The 16761-nt window shown below is 40.5% G+C and overlaps 1 protein-coding gene across 1 annotated transcript in view; it reads left to right on the forward strand.

The window, feature by feature from the left end:
* SGCZ (sarcoglycan zeta) overlaps positions 1–16258 on the forward strand; it is a 459487-nt gene extending 443229 nt beyond the window's left edge. The window contains exons 7-8 of the mRNA XM_059156376.1: positions 1497–1620; positions 15456–16258. Coding sequence (XP_059012359.1) covers positions 1497–1620; positions 15456–15662 — 331 coding nt within the window. The 3' untranslated portion in view covers positions 15663–16258. The remainder of the gene's footprint in view (positions 1–1496; positions 1621–15455) is intronic.
* Positions 16259–16761: the final 503 nt, after the last annotated feature.

The raw sequence follows: 16761 nt of genomic DNA on the forward strand, positions 1-16761 counted from the left end.
AGAGAGAGAGAGAGGAGGAAGCAGACTCCCCTCTGAGCAGGGAGCCCGATGTGGGACTTGATCCCAGGACCCTGAGATCATGACCTGAGCCAAAGGTAGAGGCTTTAACCCACTGAGCCACCCAGGTGCCTGGAAACATGATTTTTATTTTTCTGGAAAAATACCAGCATTTCTTTAAAAAAAAAAAAAAAAAAAAAATATATATATATATATATATATATATATATATATATATTTTCAAAATCTGACCCCTCCAGGGATTTTATAAAGATGTCCAAGAGGCCCGTAGAGATGAAAGTTTCAAAGTTGCTTTGGTGAGTGAAAAAAACATTGAAAATGTCGAATTTACTTCTTCTAAATGCTAGCTCTACTCCTTCAATATTACTTTAAAGTATTTAAGTTCAACTTCCCTACTGAGAGAGAGCTTATCTTCAGAGTTCAAACTATTTGATGTGATTTTCCCTGCAAAATAACTCTAGATCTCTTGTCTCAGAGGAAACCAGTTGCTCTGGATAATGGTGGATATGAACCTGAGGGAACTCTTGTCCTAAAGTTGTGTGGGCAAAGGAACCACGCCTAGTCAGTGCCTCAGAACAGAGCGTTTATCCAGAAAGACCAGCCTGGCGTTGGTTCCTCTGCTCACACTTGTGCTTTTTTACCACCATGTTCTAGCTTTCATGTTCTGTCTTCTTTTGTCTTTTTCTCTAGTTTTATAATTAAAGATAATTTTGAAACTGCCTCCCAACTAGCTTTTTCACAGGCACAATGATCTAAAACAGCTGTGGTGGCTTTTTTTTTTCTCCTCATAATTTATGCAGTCAATCTTTAATCATACTTGAGCTGAAATATCACCCCTCATTTACTTGTTCTCTCTCAGGCTAATGCCATTCATTCTGTGGACCTTTTCCTGGGCCAGTAAAAGTCAGTTGATGTAGGAAATGGCTTATTTCTGCATTTTAATTAATTTCTCAAAGTATAATGAGTAGTTTGAAAATTTTCAGGTCTATGAAATTTTGACTATGAAACTCTTGAAAGTTCACAATATTAATGATTTTCATTAAACCTCTCTCTTCTTTGCAAGACTCTTTATTGAGAGATGGTTACATGCTAAGTTGGTACAAATGTATTTATTAAAACTCCATCATTAATTTTGAAAATTTATAAAACATTTAAACAAGTAAGCTTATCGCGACCTACTTTTCCTGTGCATTGTGAAAGGAAATAGCATAAGAAACTCTTATTAAATCACTAAACAAATGAGAATAAATAATTGATGCTAGCAAATGAAGAGTTTCACTAAGAGCCAAAAAATAGATAACGCAATCAAAAATGATTCTAAAACTCATTTTGGCTTTTTTTTTGAAATGGCAGGGATTTTTATTTATGCCTACCTGTTCTGCCTGTTCATTTGTTTTGGTTACTAATGTTATTATCTTTCAGTCCATCATAATTTATTTTTCTTTTTACTATGAAGGAGTCTTTTGTTTTGCTCTTAGGCTTGAATCACCCACCAGGTCCTTGATCATGGAAGCTCCACGAGGGGTGCAGTTGAGCGCGGCTGCAGGAGACTTCAAGGCCACCTGCAGGAAGGAGCTGCATTTGCAGTCTACAGAAGGGGAGGTGAGTCCCCAGGGGCAGAAACCAGCCCTTTACTGCTGAGCTGAGTGGTGCTTCTCAGAGTATATGCATATTCCTCTAGGTGACTGATTCCTGAGAGCTTCAACGATGGAATTATAATACTTCCTGAACACAAAATGTGGTAAATCTGGTATTATTTTCTTAAAACAAGGCACCATTTATTTTCTATGGAAAGATAACCATTAATGGGTCAATTATAAGTGGGGCATCTAAATTCCTGTGGTTTCAGAATTGGCAAACATAATGAATATCAAGAGAATGAAGTCAGTCTTTGTTTTTCTTTTTTCTATTCTTTTTTTTTTCCCTTTTTTTTTTTTTTTTTTTTGGTCATCCAAAAGTACTTTGGGTGTTTATTTCTGTAAAAATAGTCCCTGTATTTCTTCTGAAAGAAAAATGAAACAAATTTTACTATTTAGCCCAATTGTTATTCCCTAGATAAGGAGATAAATACATGCTAACATTTTTCTCCCATGTTACTTTATTTCCTCCAAGAATCTCCTGTCGGTCTGTTGTCGTTCTCTTGAAGATCATTCCCTTCCCCTCACTGTCTGCTGGAAAGAACCCTTCGTCTTCCATCTGCCAGTCTGGCACTGGAATGCCGTAGACACACATTCATTTCATGTACCTTGTTACATACATTGTGATTGCTTGCCAACAGAATGACATTTTTTGTCAGTTCTGGAAATTTCTCCACCTTGGGTCTTCCCCTATTACCGCTCCCCCTTTCCTCTTCGGCCCTTTTTTGAAACTCCGAAGAAACACATAGCGTTTCTTCTATTCCCTTACCCTCCAGGTATCTTAGCCTCTCCTTCCGAGTTTCTATTTCTCTGCCTCCCTGTGCCTTACTCTGTTGTTATTCAGATCTACATGCCCAGCTTCCTTTTCAGTATCTAATCATTTATTTAAATGCCTCTATTGAGCTTTTAATAGTTAGAGGTGCCTGAGTCTCTGAGTCCGTTAAAGCCTCTGCCTTTGGCTCGGGTTATGGTCCCAGGGTCCTGGGATCGAGCCCCATGTTGGGCTCCCTGCTCAGCAGAGTCTCCTTGTCCCTCTCCCTCTGCTCACAACCCCACCCTCACTCATGCTCTCTCTCTCTTCTCAGATACATAAAATCTCCAAAAAATAAAATAATTTTAATAGTTACGTTGTTCATTTTTAGGATTCTCATTTGTAATTTTTTAAAATCTGCCTAGACATCTTGGTGGTCACTCTTTTGCTTGCTTCTTTTTAAATCTATTTTAATTATTTCAAATCTTTATACAGAGTATATATTGTGTATATTTTTGCTACAATTCCCAAAGTACTTTAAAGTCTAAATCTGTTGTATTGCTGTTTCTACCAATTAAGTCCCTTAGTATTTTCTTCCTTCTCGTGCTTATTTTATTATGAGCTTATAAAGGTCAAGTTGAGAAGAAAAGGAACGGGAGAATAACTCAAGAAATATGCTCTGGAGCATTTTATACGTCTTCAGATGGAAAGATGAGGGCAGAAATCAATAGAATCGAAGGAGGACATTCCTTTCTTACCTTTATGCCATTATTTCAGTTGTTGATTCAAGATGAATTTTAATTGTATATTTTACTTCCTTTATTATAAACAAACTTACTGGCAGGACCATATTAGCATCTTAGTGGATATTACAACTTAAATAATCTAGAAATACACTTCATAATATTTTAAAAGTATGTCCGTATCACCTTTCAATCTTCCTTTCTGCTGCAGTTACAGAACACAATACTTTCTCTACCACAGCAAGATGGAAATCTTTCTTAAATATCTTGCATCCTTTTTAAGGAGTTGCTTTTATCATGCTAATCATTTCATTCTAATTATTCATAATGAATCATCCCATAATAAATATTAGTGGTTATTAATCTCTGTTCTGTTCCTATTTATGCACCACTTTACTTATGATCTTTTATTCAGTGTATCAGCAGAATGAATCCTTGGATTCAATTACAGGTTAGCGTTTAATTGTGAATTGAATATTATGCTATAAATAAATCATAGCCTGAGATTTTCAGCTGTGGCCATTTTTTTATATTAATAACATAAAGACACAGAAAAGCACAGCACTTTATATCAGAATAAAATAACATGTAATTTTTTTTTTAATTTTTTATTTTTTATAATCATATATTTTTTATATACATATATTTTTATCCCCAGGTCTGTGAATCACCAGGTTTACACACTTCACATGTAATTTTTGTAGGAAGAAGTGTGAAGTGATATGAAATCTTTCTCTTTGCTTCACTGACTATGCTACAGAACAGCCAGACTGATCATTTACTAAACAAAATAGAAAGATGTAAAGTACCTCCCTTAGGTTGTTTTTAAAGTAGTTAAGATCAGAACAAACATGGTTTTGAGGTAACAAAGTAACAAACAAAATGCCAAAGAATGAAATTGCACGCTTAGTCATTTCAGACATAGTGTAGCAAGGAATTTCAAACTCGGCTCTGAAAATAACCCAAATCATAATATCGGTGGAACACTTTGAAAAAAAAAAAAAGTGTTATAATAGCACATGCGAGGAGACAATAGTGCAATAACATACATGTTACGAGATCACACGGAAAGAGGAAAACAACTTTTTATTTTGAAAATCAACGGAGATTGGCTCTCACAGTGAAAGGCCTGATTTCAAAGGGTGAGAAAGAGGTAAGTGAATTCTTGGTGCAGAGAAGACAGTGGGCCGTGACTTAAACATTCCGGCGTGAGAATCAGAGTTCCAGGAAGAGTTTCAGGACAAATGGATTCTATGGTTATAGGGCAATATAGAATAGAAATATCATTTTTAGAACTGAGAACTTGAATAGTATCACAGTAACTGTCTTAGCAGAACAGAAAGTGATAGGAGCAAGCCTGTCAGTTACCAGGCTCGGGTCCATAGACCCAGCAGTGGTAGAGACGAGACTAGACCCCAAATGTAGAAGCACAGGCGAGGCTTTCTTGGGGTTCATACCCCAGCACCAGGAATGAGTAGGTGAGAAGCATGAAGGAAAGAACCCTCAGGCCTGCTCTCCAAGGAGAGGTCAGGTGGAATATTTTTTAAAGGAACTTCAGTGAGAAAGGAGTGCCCTGTAAGCAAGGAGAGATGGGGTGGGGGTTCAGTAGCACCTGAGTCCTCACAAGCTCTGCTGCTTGGCTAACTCTCCACCCCGGGCATGATTTTCAGTATTCTAACGAGAGAAAAAGTCCATGAAGTTCCAATGCTGGGGTCCATCCTGGTGCAGACTGGGCTTGCTCCTTAGCTGGTGCTCTGCTCTGTAAGGAGAGTGTTCACAGTCACTGTGAGTTCTGTGAGAGGGGTCATGAGAGCCAGCTAGCAGCAAGGAGTTGTCCGGGTGCACAGGTGCTTGTTCCCAAGGTCCCTGACTGTCTCATTTCCCCCTTGAGCGGTTTCGTCCTCCTTAATCTCAAAGACAAGGGGCTACAGGTCTCATCTTCTGAAACTGCTTCCTGCTGAGTGGGGGCTCTGTCCCTCTCCTGCCCTGGAGGGAGGAAAATCTCAGGCTCGCTGTTCCATGCACTCAGAGGGCCTCGGGTCTTCCTGTAGTAGCAGAGGTTGGGATCCTCCTGCCACCATTAGCTTGACTTGGAATTGTTGGAACTTGGAAGACACAAACTTTACTAACAGGTTAACAGATGGGGACCAAAAATAATAGCCACCAATCATCCCAGGAAAGGGGAAAAAAAAAAAAAACAAACAAACAGAAACAAACAAACAGCAACAACAACAAAACCAAGAGAGATTGGGGAGGGCACTTATGATTGTTGACCAGATATAGTTAGGATCTGTCCTTTGGTTGTACTGGTGCAGACAGGATACCTGCTCATAAGGTCTTTTTATATTTACTTCAGTGTTTTTTGTTATTTATGTAGGCAGGATGGGTTTTGTTAATAACAGCATAGGCTCTTCTGTGTTCAGCAAGCAGTCAGGTAGGTAATAAGAGGTATTTCTGTGAAAACAAAAGGAAACATAGGTTGATGGTTGGAGCAAATTATAAACCCAGGGTCCAAGTCCTGACTGCTGCCAGGGAGAAGATTTCTAGAAGTCAAGCCTCAGAGGACCCTTAGAGCAGGGGCAGGCCACAGCGATCCGACGGATTTCTCTGATTTGTAGTTCAAATTCTCCCATGATCTTCTGAGGGGCCCCTAGAGCAACAGACATGAGAATTGTCTGTACAAGAGCTACCATGACAATTCCTCTAGAATTTACTTCAAGTTTTCTAACTCTGGTCCTGTCTGCAGAACTTCAGGAAAAAGGACAGTTTTACTCCTTAATGAGCCCAAGACAAGAAAATGCAAGAAGATTGAAAGCCCTAGTTTGGAGAGACTTAGCCAGATATTTGAGGAAACCAGAGTAATTCTGGATCCAGCCCAGTCATATAGGCAAATGACAAACACTTAAAAGATAATTAATCAGAACTAGAATCTAACGTGCACAAAGGGCATGTTATTGAAACACAGTTTTCTCTCTAAAATCACCCTCATTTTCATCAAACATAGCCAGATGAAGACAAATTTATTTGTAAAATAATTTTAACAAACTTCACCTAATTATTTATGTAAGTACAACAAGAATAGGGACTGACCATGTAAGTTCTCTTAAATCTGCATTGCTGGGACTTTTGTAAGGGATTTTAGGTTGAACTTTTTTAATAGCCTCCCGAGGCCAGAAGCCAAGCCAGATACTTGTCATTAGATTTGCCTGCAATACCTGTAAATTTGGGTGATTTTTTCTTAAGTTTTCCAATAGATCCTTAGGTTCCTGCACCCCAAGAAGTGACCCCCTTTACTCAACTGGGAACTCTATAAGCAAGGAACCAGGCCAACAATTCAAAGGGGCTCTTTCAGTTCCATAAAGTCAAACTTAGTTCCTTGAAGTTATCTGGTCATGTCTGAGTCTATGCATGACTCTCTCAAATATGACATTCTGGTCTAAGCCTTGGTAATATAACCAATGTTTCCAATGGTATCCTGTTACAAGGAGAACAGATTCTTACTGAACTTATATAAGCAATTACAATTGCCATGAAAGAATGTTCACTGCGAGTTTCTGAATTCTGAAGGGTTCAGGAGGGGAGAAAACAAATGCCTCAAATTGTTCAGAAAGTAATATTTTATCAAATTTCTATAAGTCACAGATATCATAAGATAACACGTTTCCTTAAATCTGGAAGAGCAACATTAGAGAACCAACCTTGTTTCAGATAGAGTCATAAAAACTATAATCATCTTTTTCAATTTATTTAGTTCCACATTAGTAATTTTTTTCCAGCAGTTCCAGAAATGCTTACCCAGCTTGGTTTCATGATGTTAAGGGTATCAAAAACCTGTACTTGTCAAAAGTTCTTATCATGAATCTCTTTGAGGTTGAAACGCATTTTGCAAGAGCATCAAAACAATAACTGTAAATGACAAAAGACTCAAAAATGGACATGGTTAAAGATCTGATCAGAATTCCTTATCAAGTAGTTGGCAAGGAAATCCATTTATTTCTGACACACACTTTAATAATTGGAATGTCAAGTGATGACCTTTTACCAGGACATATATTCATATAATTTCTAGAACAGTTACAGCATTGACCCATGGTATAACCTAAGAAAGTTTATTATCATTTGTTTGGTAATGCTTACCTTCTCACCTAACATACCAAATAAGTCCAATGAGTCAAAAAGACTTTGCTTAGAATTTGAATTTTGGGGAAGCTTGTTAAAAACCTCAGAAACTTCTAAAGCACGTGCCTCAATACAATCATAGATTATTATAGATCTTCTTATTTAATTATTTAACTAAGGTGAAAAAGATTCCAGAGGCAAATACATAGGATTATACAGTAGTTAGCAAAACTTAGCTCCTTTAATACTGAGATTTTGTTTTCTTAAGTGATCAAATATCTGATAAAAACACATTCAGAAAAAAAAAACTTTGTAATTTCTTATCAAGAGCAGACCAACAATGCAAGAAAATCTTGTCTCTTTAACAGAATAAAAAGTTTTATTTGTATACTCGTGTACTTATAAAATGCATCTATTCTAATCTTAGTCCTGACCACATATAAAATTCTTTTCCAAAGATTCCCTATAAACCTTTACAACTTTCTTTTTCATTCAGATTTTGTCCTAAGCCTTCTCTCTCTAAATAACTAATGTCATTTTAGGAAAAAATTACTTTCTTCCCTCAACAAAAATATATTTTCATTCCTTACACCTTTTCAAACATATTTCCTACGTTTTTTACATACAGACTGGTTTTCCTATTTCTGGCAGGCTCAATTACCTGTATCAGAATTTTAAATTAGAAGAATGCAATTTCTAATAAAACTAAGTAGTAAGCAACTGTGAACTGTTACACCAGAATTCTTTAGATTGGAAATTTACAATACCTTCATAATTTTTAAAAAACGTGTGCTTTTTTGTTATAGTATAATCTTTCAATATAGCATAAGACTTATTTACTAAAAGACCAAATTTATCTTTAGTTTTTCTGTAATAAGCCAAAAGCAGATAAATCTATATTTAAATAATTGACGTTTCAGTATTTTGCCTTATTTGGAAAAGACTCAGATATCCAAAGAACTTAGCCCAATATATTATTTAACCTAGCAAAGCTTTCAAGTCTTACATTACCGAAGATTCTGTAAGCTATAAACCTTTTTATTAACTTGTTCTTAACAATTACCCATGAAAACTTCATGAGACAAACTTAAACATTATTTTAAGTCATTTTTTGCTGACAAACTATAACAGATATCATATGAATTTAATAAATCCAGGTAGAATGAAAGCTGTTGATACCTCCACAAGACAAGTCTGTTGTAATTAAGCAACCTTGAATTTGGTATTAACTGAATCTGCTGCACCTGTGTCCACTAAAAAGTCAATCCCTTTGATCCCCCTGTCACAGTCACTTGGTCCTCTTGCCTGGAAATCTGAAGTGGGTGGTTTAGTCTGGGAGGTCTTGAGCTCCTTCCTGCAGACTTGGGAGTGCTCTGGTCCCGCCATGAAGAGGTAGTACAACAGCGAGGCACTCTCTTTTCTCCCAGAGAGCAAGGGGGCTAGGAGCAGGAGCCAGTGGTGCTGGTCACACCAGGGATAGTGCAGGAGCCAGCTGTCTGAATGGCCCGCAGGTGGGGGCAGCAACAGGAGGAGGAAGGAGAGACAGGGGGGAAGGGGACCCATGGGCAAGACCAGAGACAGATTTTAAAGTCTGGACCATTATTCCTCCATCTCAGTCTCTTGTCTCTCCCCACCTGCAAGACGGGTGTTTTTCTCCAGGTGCCCTTCAGCCCCGGAAGGAGGTTGGGGAGCAGGGGCTTGGTCAGGTATCAGTTCCGGTGTTTGTGCCTGGGGAGCTGGATTTAGGTTTTCCAGCGGCAGCCTATCTTTCTCCTCCTTTTTCTCATTATTCTGATGATTGGAAAGGGAGTCAGGTGTCTGAGATTTCTGTTCCTCTTTATTTCTCTGGACCATCAATTGGGTCCTTTCCCGTGAAACATCTTCGTTACGGAGTAACATAAAGACCTGGATATAGGGAACGTCATCCTAGATCATGTGAACTTGAAAACCAGTTGGGTTAGTTTTTCTTTTTCTGAGTTTGAAAATGCCCAGGATTTACAAGTGCTTGCCTTTAAACCAACTACATAGAGCTCCTTAACAAATGAATTTTAGCAATTATCACCCGGACATAGAGAAAATATCTCACATTTATCACACATATGGACACATACACACACAAACAAGATGCAAACAAAATCTAGCCTTTGTCTCAGTAATATTAGTGGAGGAAGCATTAAAAACCTGATTTCTAAGGACCCCCTCTTTCATGAAAACAAATCTAATTGCAAGATAGCCTCATAATTTGTGGGCCAATTAATTATTTATTTTCCAATTAGAATATGCTGGTTTTATGCAAAAACAGCCAAAGCCTCAGAAACAAATAAACCAGAAGAAGCCCAGAGTACGTCTGTGAGCACTCCTTCCTCCCCAGAAGTTGGGGGCTTCACTGATTGCACCAAACAGCTTCATAGTTTTGGGTTGTTGTGTGTTACAGGCAGCTTTTTCTAATTCTCTGTGCAAGAAAACTAATTTAGACATGCCAAAAGAGCCCCATCTGGGCCGGTTGAGACTCAGGTTATCCTTAAATTTTTTCCGCCTAAACAACATTAACAGTAATCACCAACAGCCCAAATAAAAGCAGGGCCATCAAGTCAAATTGAGGGGTTTTGCTAATCAGGAGTTCTCTTCGACACATCCGTGAGGTGTTGGGAAGTCAGAGGGCCAGAGAGGGTGGGTGCTGGTCCTGAGCTCTGAGTTCTGGAGAACCCCCAGGGGTTCTCAGCCCTGCTGCTCCGACATCCTGTCCGCCAACCATAGACCTAGAAAGGTCGATGCAAAAGGAACAAACTCTTAAAAAAAAAGTAAAGAAAAAGAAAAGGGGCACTTGGGTGGCTCAGTCAGTTAAGCATCTGCTTTTGGCTCCGGTCATGATCCCAGGGTCCTGGAATTGAGCCCCATGTTGGGCGCCCTGCTCAGCAGGGAGTCTGCTTCTCCCTCTCCCTCTGCTGCTTCTCTTGCTTGTGTTCTCTCTCTCTCTCTGTCAAATAGATAAACTCTTTAAAAAAAGAGAAAGGAATATTTATTATTTCAGCTCAAGTGAGGACAGCTATCCAGGATACTGTGTCCTCCCAAAGAAGAGAGTGCTTGCAGGGAAGGAGTGTTTGCTGGAGGGTTAACAGAAAACATTACAAAGAACCCTTCAGACAGCTGTGGGCCTCACTTAAGCTTCTAGTATGTGTGCGGCTGCATGGCTTTGGTCTCATGGGCTCTCGGGAAGGCTTTACTCTTTATGTCTGGAATATCCCTTTTTAGTTAATTTCAAGTGAAGCAGACTGAAGTCCACAATTATCCCCCCCCCCCCCCCAGATGAGTACACAGAAAACAAAAGTAAAGAGGTTTCCAAACAAGGTTACAGAACAGGGACTTTGGGCGGGAATCGGAGAAGAAAGGTGGTAAGAGAAGAGAGAGAACAAAGAAAAATAAGCCCAAACACAGACCCTAACCCCTCCAGAGAGGGACTCTAGCCTCTTACCAGGTTGGTCAGTCCTGACTAGAATCTACCAAAGTAATTTGTAAGGGACCTAATATGGAGTCCCTTTTGCCAAAGGGACCTGATGCAAAGCAAAGAACCGGCGCTTGCTCCAGTGGCTGCCAAATCCCATGGGTGGCTTCAGCCCCCACCTGCAGGATCTGCAGGGCCCTGCCCCCCTCCGAGGGGGGAGCTCTGGTGCAGTCAGCACACTGAGACGTTGCCCTTTGGTTCAAGAAAGAAGACAAGGGGACCAAACAAAGAGCACTAACATGAGACGGAAAAGAAAATCCTGAGAGAAGGAATGGACAAAGACAGTTGCTAGAGGAATGGGATGGTCAGTGAGGACAAAGGAAGCTGGAGCCCCCAGTCCCCGTGACTCTAGAACAAAGAAGTCCAGGCCACCCCTCAGTCATGGGTAGGAGTTGGAGTCTGGCAGCCCGAGTTCTGCTGGGTCCTCTCTCTTCATGGTCGGCAAGTGTTATGACTCAGGTCCTTTGACCCCGCAGTGGCGGAGATGAGACCAAATATAAAAGCATAGGCAAAGCTTTCTTGGGACTCATGCCCCCAGCATGAGGGCAGGGGGGCAGCACAAAGGAAAGAACGCTCAGGCCTACTCTCCAAGGAGAGGTCAGGTGGGATATGTTTTAAAGGAACTTCCTCGGGGGGGGGGGGGGGGGGGGGAGTGTGCCCTGTAGGCAGGGAGAGGTGGGGGGTCATTAGCACCTGAGTACTCACAGGCCCTGCTGCTTGGCTAACTCTCCACCCCTGGGCATGGTTTTTAGTATTCTCATGAGGGGAAAAAGTCGGTGAAAGTGCGGTACTGGGGTCCGACTTGTTGAAGACTGGTTTGCCCTGGACTAGGCTTGCTTCTTAGCTGGTGCCTTGCTCCGCCAGGAAAGTCATGGTGGCCAGCCGGCAGCGGGGAGTTTTCCAAGTGTGCAGGGACTTGTCCCCAGGGTCCCTAACTGTCGCATGTCTAGGCTGCAGAAACCTGGCAAAGCCGGGTTGGAAAGAATCAAAATGCAACACCTCTTCTTACCTCCTGATTTCTTTTTCAGGCTCAAGTCAAGAAAATATCTTAAAATTCATTTAAATTATTATAAAACTATTTTATATAATAAAAATGTATAAAATATTATATTAACATAAAAATAAAAATTATCTATTAATAAAACATACTTCCCTTCTATGGCTGAGGGTTTGGTATGGATCCGGGAAGCTTAGGGAATTACTGTCCCACAGCCGTGTGCTGTGGGGAGTAGCCCCCAATGGAGAGCAGTGCTGGAAGGCGCTGTTGTGGCCACACACCTGCTCCAAGTGAGGCCCAAGTCCTTCAGGGATCACTCTGTTGAGGCCCCACAGCTGCGCTTGTCTTAACCAGCGGCCACCTGCTTGCCCGACCTGTACAAAACCTGCCCCTCTCCACAGCTCTTCAGGAGAGCAACCGGCAGGGAGAGAGGACCAGTTGTGTAGCTATAAAAAGCCAGCGCGATGGCATTGTCACCAAGCCACACCAAAGCACCAGGGCTGACCAGTAACAGCTCTTGCTGTGTGGACGAGTAAGAACCATTCCCAGTAGCCTACGCTCATTTAATTCACCCCATGGTGAGCCTCTTCGCCACTTTCCATTTGCACTCTTTGTTGTCTACGTCTCAAGGTTTCTTGGACGAAACACCAGCTCCTACATTTCTGCAGCATAATCGCATCTCGGAGCATGCAGACCTAAGGCCCCCTGTCCCAGAGCTTGCCCCGTAGTGTGTTTGGCGTTTATGAGGTCTGGGGTTCCTGCTCTCTGCAAGCATGCTAGCTCCTAAAAAGGTGTGTGTGTGTGGGGGGGGGGGGGGGGCACCTGGGTGTCCGGTAAAGCCTCTGACTTTGGCTCCCTTCATCCTCTCCCTGTCCTGGGGTGCAGATGCCCTGCCCAGAGAATCCCTGCTTAGCAAGGAGTCTGCATGCCCCTCTGCTTCAGCCCCTCCCCCCTGCGTGTGTTCTCTGTGCCTCTCTCAAATAAAATCTAGAAAAACAAATCAAAAATAAGGGACACTGGGTAAGCTGTGAAAGTTCCTCTTTTTTTCTTTTTCTTTCTTTCTTTCTTTTTTTTTTTTTTTTAAATATTTTATCCTTTCACTTCAGAGATGGTAAGAGAGAATAGGAGAAGGGGTAGGGGAGCGGGAGAAGCAGGCTCTCTGCTCAGCTGGGAGCCTGCCCTGATGCAGGGCTGGATACCAAGACCCTGGGATCATAACCTAAACCAAAGGCAGATGTTTAACTGACTGAGCCACCCAGGTGCCCCGAGAGTGCCTCTCTTAAACTCAACCAGTAGAGAAGTTTATTCCTCCCCCTGTTCCGATGTTTCACTTATTCAAGTGAAAGAGCCCAGTGTGTAATGATTGGTGTTCTCCTCCCTGATGTCCCTCAACAAGGAGACACAGAGCCAGGAGAAATGATGCCCAGCCTCGGTACCTGAAAATCTGTCCTTTCCTTTTGCTTAGTTTTGCGAACTTCTAACTTCCCTATTCGGAAAAAAAGAAGTCTCCTTTAAAAAATAAGAATAGAAACACTTTCTCTTTGCTTTCCCATCACTTAACCCAGAAGGAACTATAGAGTGACAAATTTCAACATTTGACACCTGCAAACAAAAATTTTAATCACACTTTCTTAACTTTGAATATTGTTGGTCAATTCAAGCATCCATTTACTTTATAATCTAGTCATGTATTCAAGAACCATATACATTAAGAGGAAGCTGTATGTGCAGGGTTAAACACTGCAAAGTTATATAAAAAAAAATTCAGGTATGATTCCACCTTCAAGGAAGATCTAATTTGCTAGAGAAAGGAAGATACAAATAGGACTGTAAAATAACATCAAATGGTGAGCAAAATCAGGGATTCATAAGTTCCTATGGGCAAACCAATAAGAGTCTCTCCATCTTGGAGCATCAGGGAAGAGTCATGGAGGGTGAAATGGATGAACTAGTCTCTCCTGGAGGGGGATCTTTGTGCCCCACAGGGAAGAGACCTGTCCATGGCGAAAGAAGAACATTGTTTCACGCAACATGCACTCCTACAATTTTCTGCACTGCTGTGAACCAGACAGCTGTAGATCTTCCTTGCAAGGAAGAGAAATAATGAATGAATACATACTTAATACAATGTTAGGAAGGGGTTGGTACTATAGAGAAAAGTAAAGCCATCAAAGATCAATTAATGAATTAGTGCTCTTCCCATGGAGTGGTTAAGAAAAACTTTTTTTAGAAGGTGACCTTTTAGCAGGGATCTGAAACCTCTAAATCTAAAATATACATGTCTATGGCATAAGCATTATATTTGTATCTTATTTGCAGCATTCAATAGATTCCTGTGTTTCAAAAATTTAAAAAGAATAAAGGAGTTTGCTTTTAAAAAATAAATATATAAAAGAAAAAAGCAGAAATCTCCATCCCTCCCATGGTTTCTAGCTACTCAGCGAATAAGCTGGGTCTGTATCTGGAGAAAACTTGTAAATATCTGGAGAAAACATTGTAAATGTTTGGGGAAACATTTACACTTGTAAATATCTGGAGAAAAGCTATTTCAGGTTAAAGAAATAGGGAGTAAAGGAGCCCAGAAACCAGAGTTCCTTTGATAAGTTTGAGAAAATGCAAGAGCTAGAGCAAGGAGAAGAATCCCAGGAAATGTTACAGAGGCCAGATCATGGAGGGCTGGTGGGCCACGGGAAGGGGTCCAGATTCATGCAAAGCGTGGGGAGAGGCTCTTAGGAAATTTTGAGCCCTGGGATGATCTGATCTGATCTCTGTTTCTTAGAAGTTCACTAAGCAGTATACAAAACCGGCTATAAGAGAACGAAAAGGACAACTGGCAGGCTAGTCAGGGGGCTATGGTAGGAGTCCCAGTGAGAAAGGAATAGATACTTGAATGAGGGCAAATCTCGGATTCTTCTTTTGAGTTAAGAAGAAGTAATTAGCTACATAACAATAGAATGAAGAAATACCTAGAGAAAGTTGTTTCTTTGTTCATTCAAATTCACGATTTCAGTTTTCTTTGAAACTTTTCTCTTGCATGTCAAAACCATCTGATCTCCGTCCCTAAAAGTGGTAAGTCAATGTTTGGAATAAATGAAGTCATTTTGCAAATTCAAAAGTCTAACAAAGTAAGTGTAGTGTACAAGTAATCCGTTTCATGGAGACTTCAAACCTGATGATATCGAATAATGGTTAATGATGTAAATTATCTACGTGGCTTATCCTTTAAACTGTCAAGGTGATTTTATGACTTTTTAAAAATTAGACCGTTGAGTGACTTTTTTTAAGAAGTTGCCCATCCCTTCAGGTAGGGCCTATCCACGAGTACCCCAATTTCTTTGCATCTTCTTTAGACGAGGCATGATTAAGAAGTTAAATGGAGAAACTTTGTCAAACTCCTTTAGTTTTCTGTGGTGTTGGAATAAGCGTGTTGTCCCCTTAAGCAGATCGTGCAGTATTGCTTTTCAGATCGAGGGCTTTCTGTCCAAAAGCACCACATCTCAAAGGAGAGGAAAGCTGCGGAGCTTTGGGGCTGTACCGTCGGAATGTAATTTGTTTGTTCAACAAAGCATGGCAGCTAAACCAATACAATTGTTTGTTGTTTAGTCTTTCTTATTAGACCATGTTGTAAAGCTCCGAGGAATGGCGAATGCTAAAATGAATTAAAGCGCACTCTCTACTCCCCTCCTAGATATTTCTGAATGCAGAAAAAATCCGGCTGGGGAATCTCCCGACGGGCTCTTCCTCCTCCTCCTCCTCCTCCTCCTCGCCGAGCTCCTCAAATTCCCGGCAGACCGTGTACGAACTGTGCGTCTGCCCCAATGGCAAACTCTACCTTTCTCCAGCAGGAGTCAGCTCCACGTGTCAGTCCAGTAGCAACATCTGCTTGTGGAGCTGAAGTGACTGATTCCTCCTCACACCAGAATAGCCTTTTGTTCCTGTCCGTCTGCTTCACAGCCCCGCTCGGTTTCCCTTGTGATCAGTCCAGAGCTGCTTCAAATGGTCCACAGAGCAACTTCTTCCAATGCAAGCGGGGGTTTGGCCGCCACCTTCTCTCCTGATTGTCCTGCTCGAGGCAGAGAGTGTGGGTGTCGGGGCAGTGGGAAAATCGTCTTCAGCGGGAAAACTGGATCATAACTTTTGCTCAAAAGGGAGAAAAACATAGGTGCCTTTGCTACGTGAAGTGAAGCACACAGTTTTAGATTTTTGCGGGACCCGGAGATGAACTGCATATACATACATTAATTATATAGATGAAATTCCCAGTATCCGATGGCAAGATGAGATGGTTGACCCTGTCAGAAAACTAATTCTACAGCCTGAAAGCACAATTTTCCAATCGTGGGTTTGGTTTTTTTTTTTTTTTGGATGTAAACTTTTATCCCCAAATTTTAAAATTTTTCAAGCATTAGATGATGCTTGCTTTGCTAAAAATTAAATTCAATACATGATTTTTAACAAAACGAAACAAAACAAGACAGAATTCCACCCTGAGTTTTGTTTGTTTCTTTGAATTCAGTGTGTTGTTACTCTTTGTCTACTAAGTCTAGAATTTTGTACATTAGGTAATTTTGAAAGCACTCAGCAATATAATCTTTACAGAATTAACAGAACACCATTATCCTGTCATTTGTCAGATCTGAATGGCCTTATATAGTATTTACTTGGCTTTTGCATGTGACGTATTTGCTTTTAACGAAACATCTAATTTATTGCAATAGGATTAAGAGGGGCATACCAATGGTGTGGAATCCATAGTTTTTTTTTTTTTTTTTTTTTTTTTTTTTTTTTTTAATTCACATGCTATCATTTCCATGAGGTTCTCCTAGTACAACTTTCTGTTGGCTCCATTCACTTTGACTCTGACTGCTATAATTCAAACATATCCGTGAAATAAATAAATGACTAATGTGATGCATTTTGCTGAGAATGGATTCACTTTCCATTGGAATATAATCTTCAGAATTATATCTGTATTTTTTTAATTGGAGGTCAAG

The sequence above is a fragment of the Mustela lutreola genome, chromosome 18 (genome assembly GCF_030435805.1).
Source record: "Mustela lutreola isolate mMusLut2 chromosome 18, mMusLut2.pri, whole genome shotgun sequence".
Lineage (NCBI taxonomy): Eukaryota > Metazoa > Chordata > Mammalia > Carnivora > Mustelidae > Mustela > Mustela lutreola.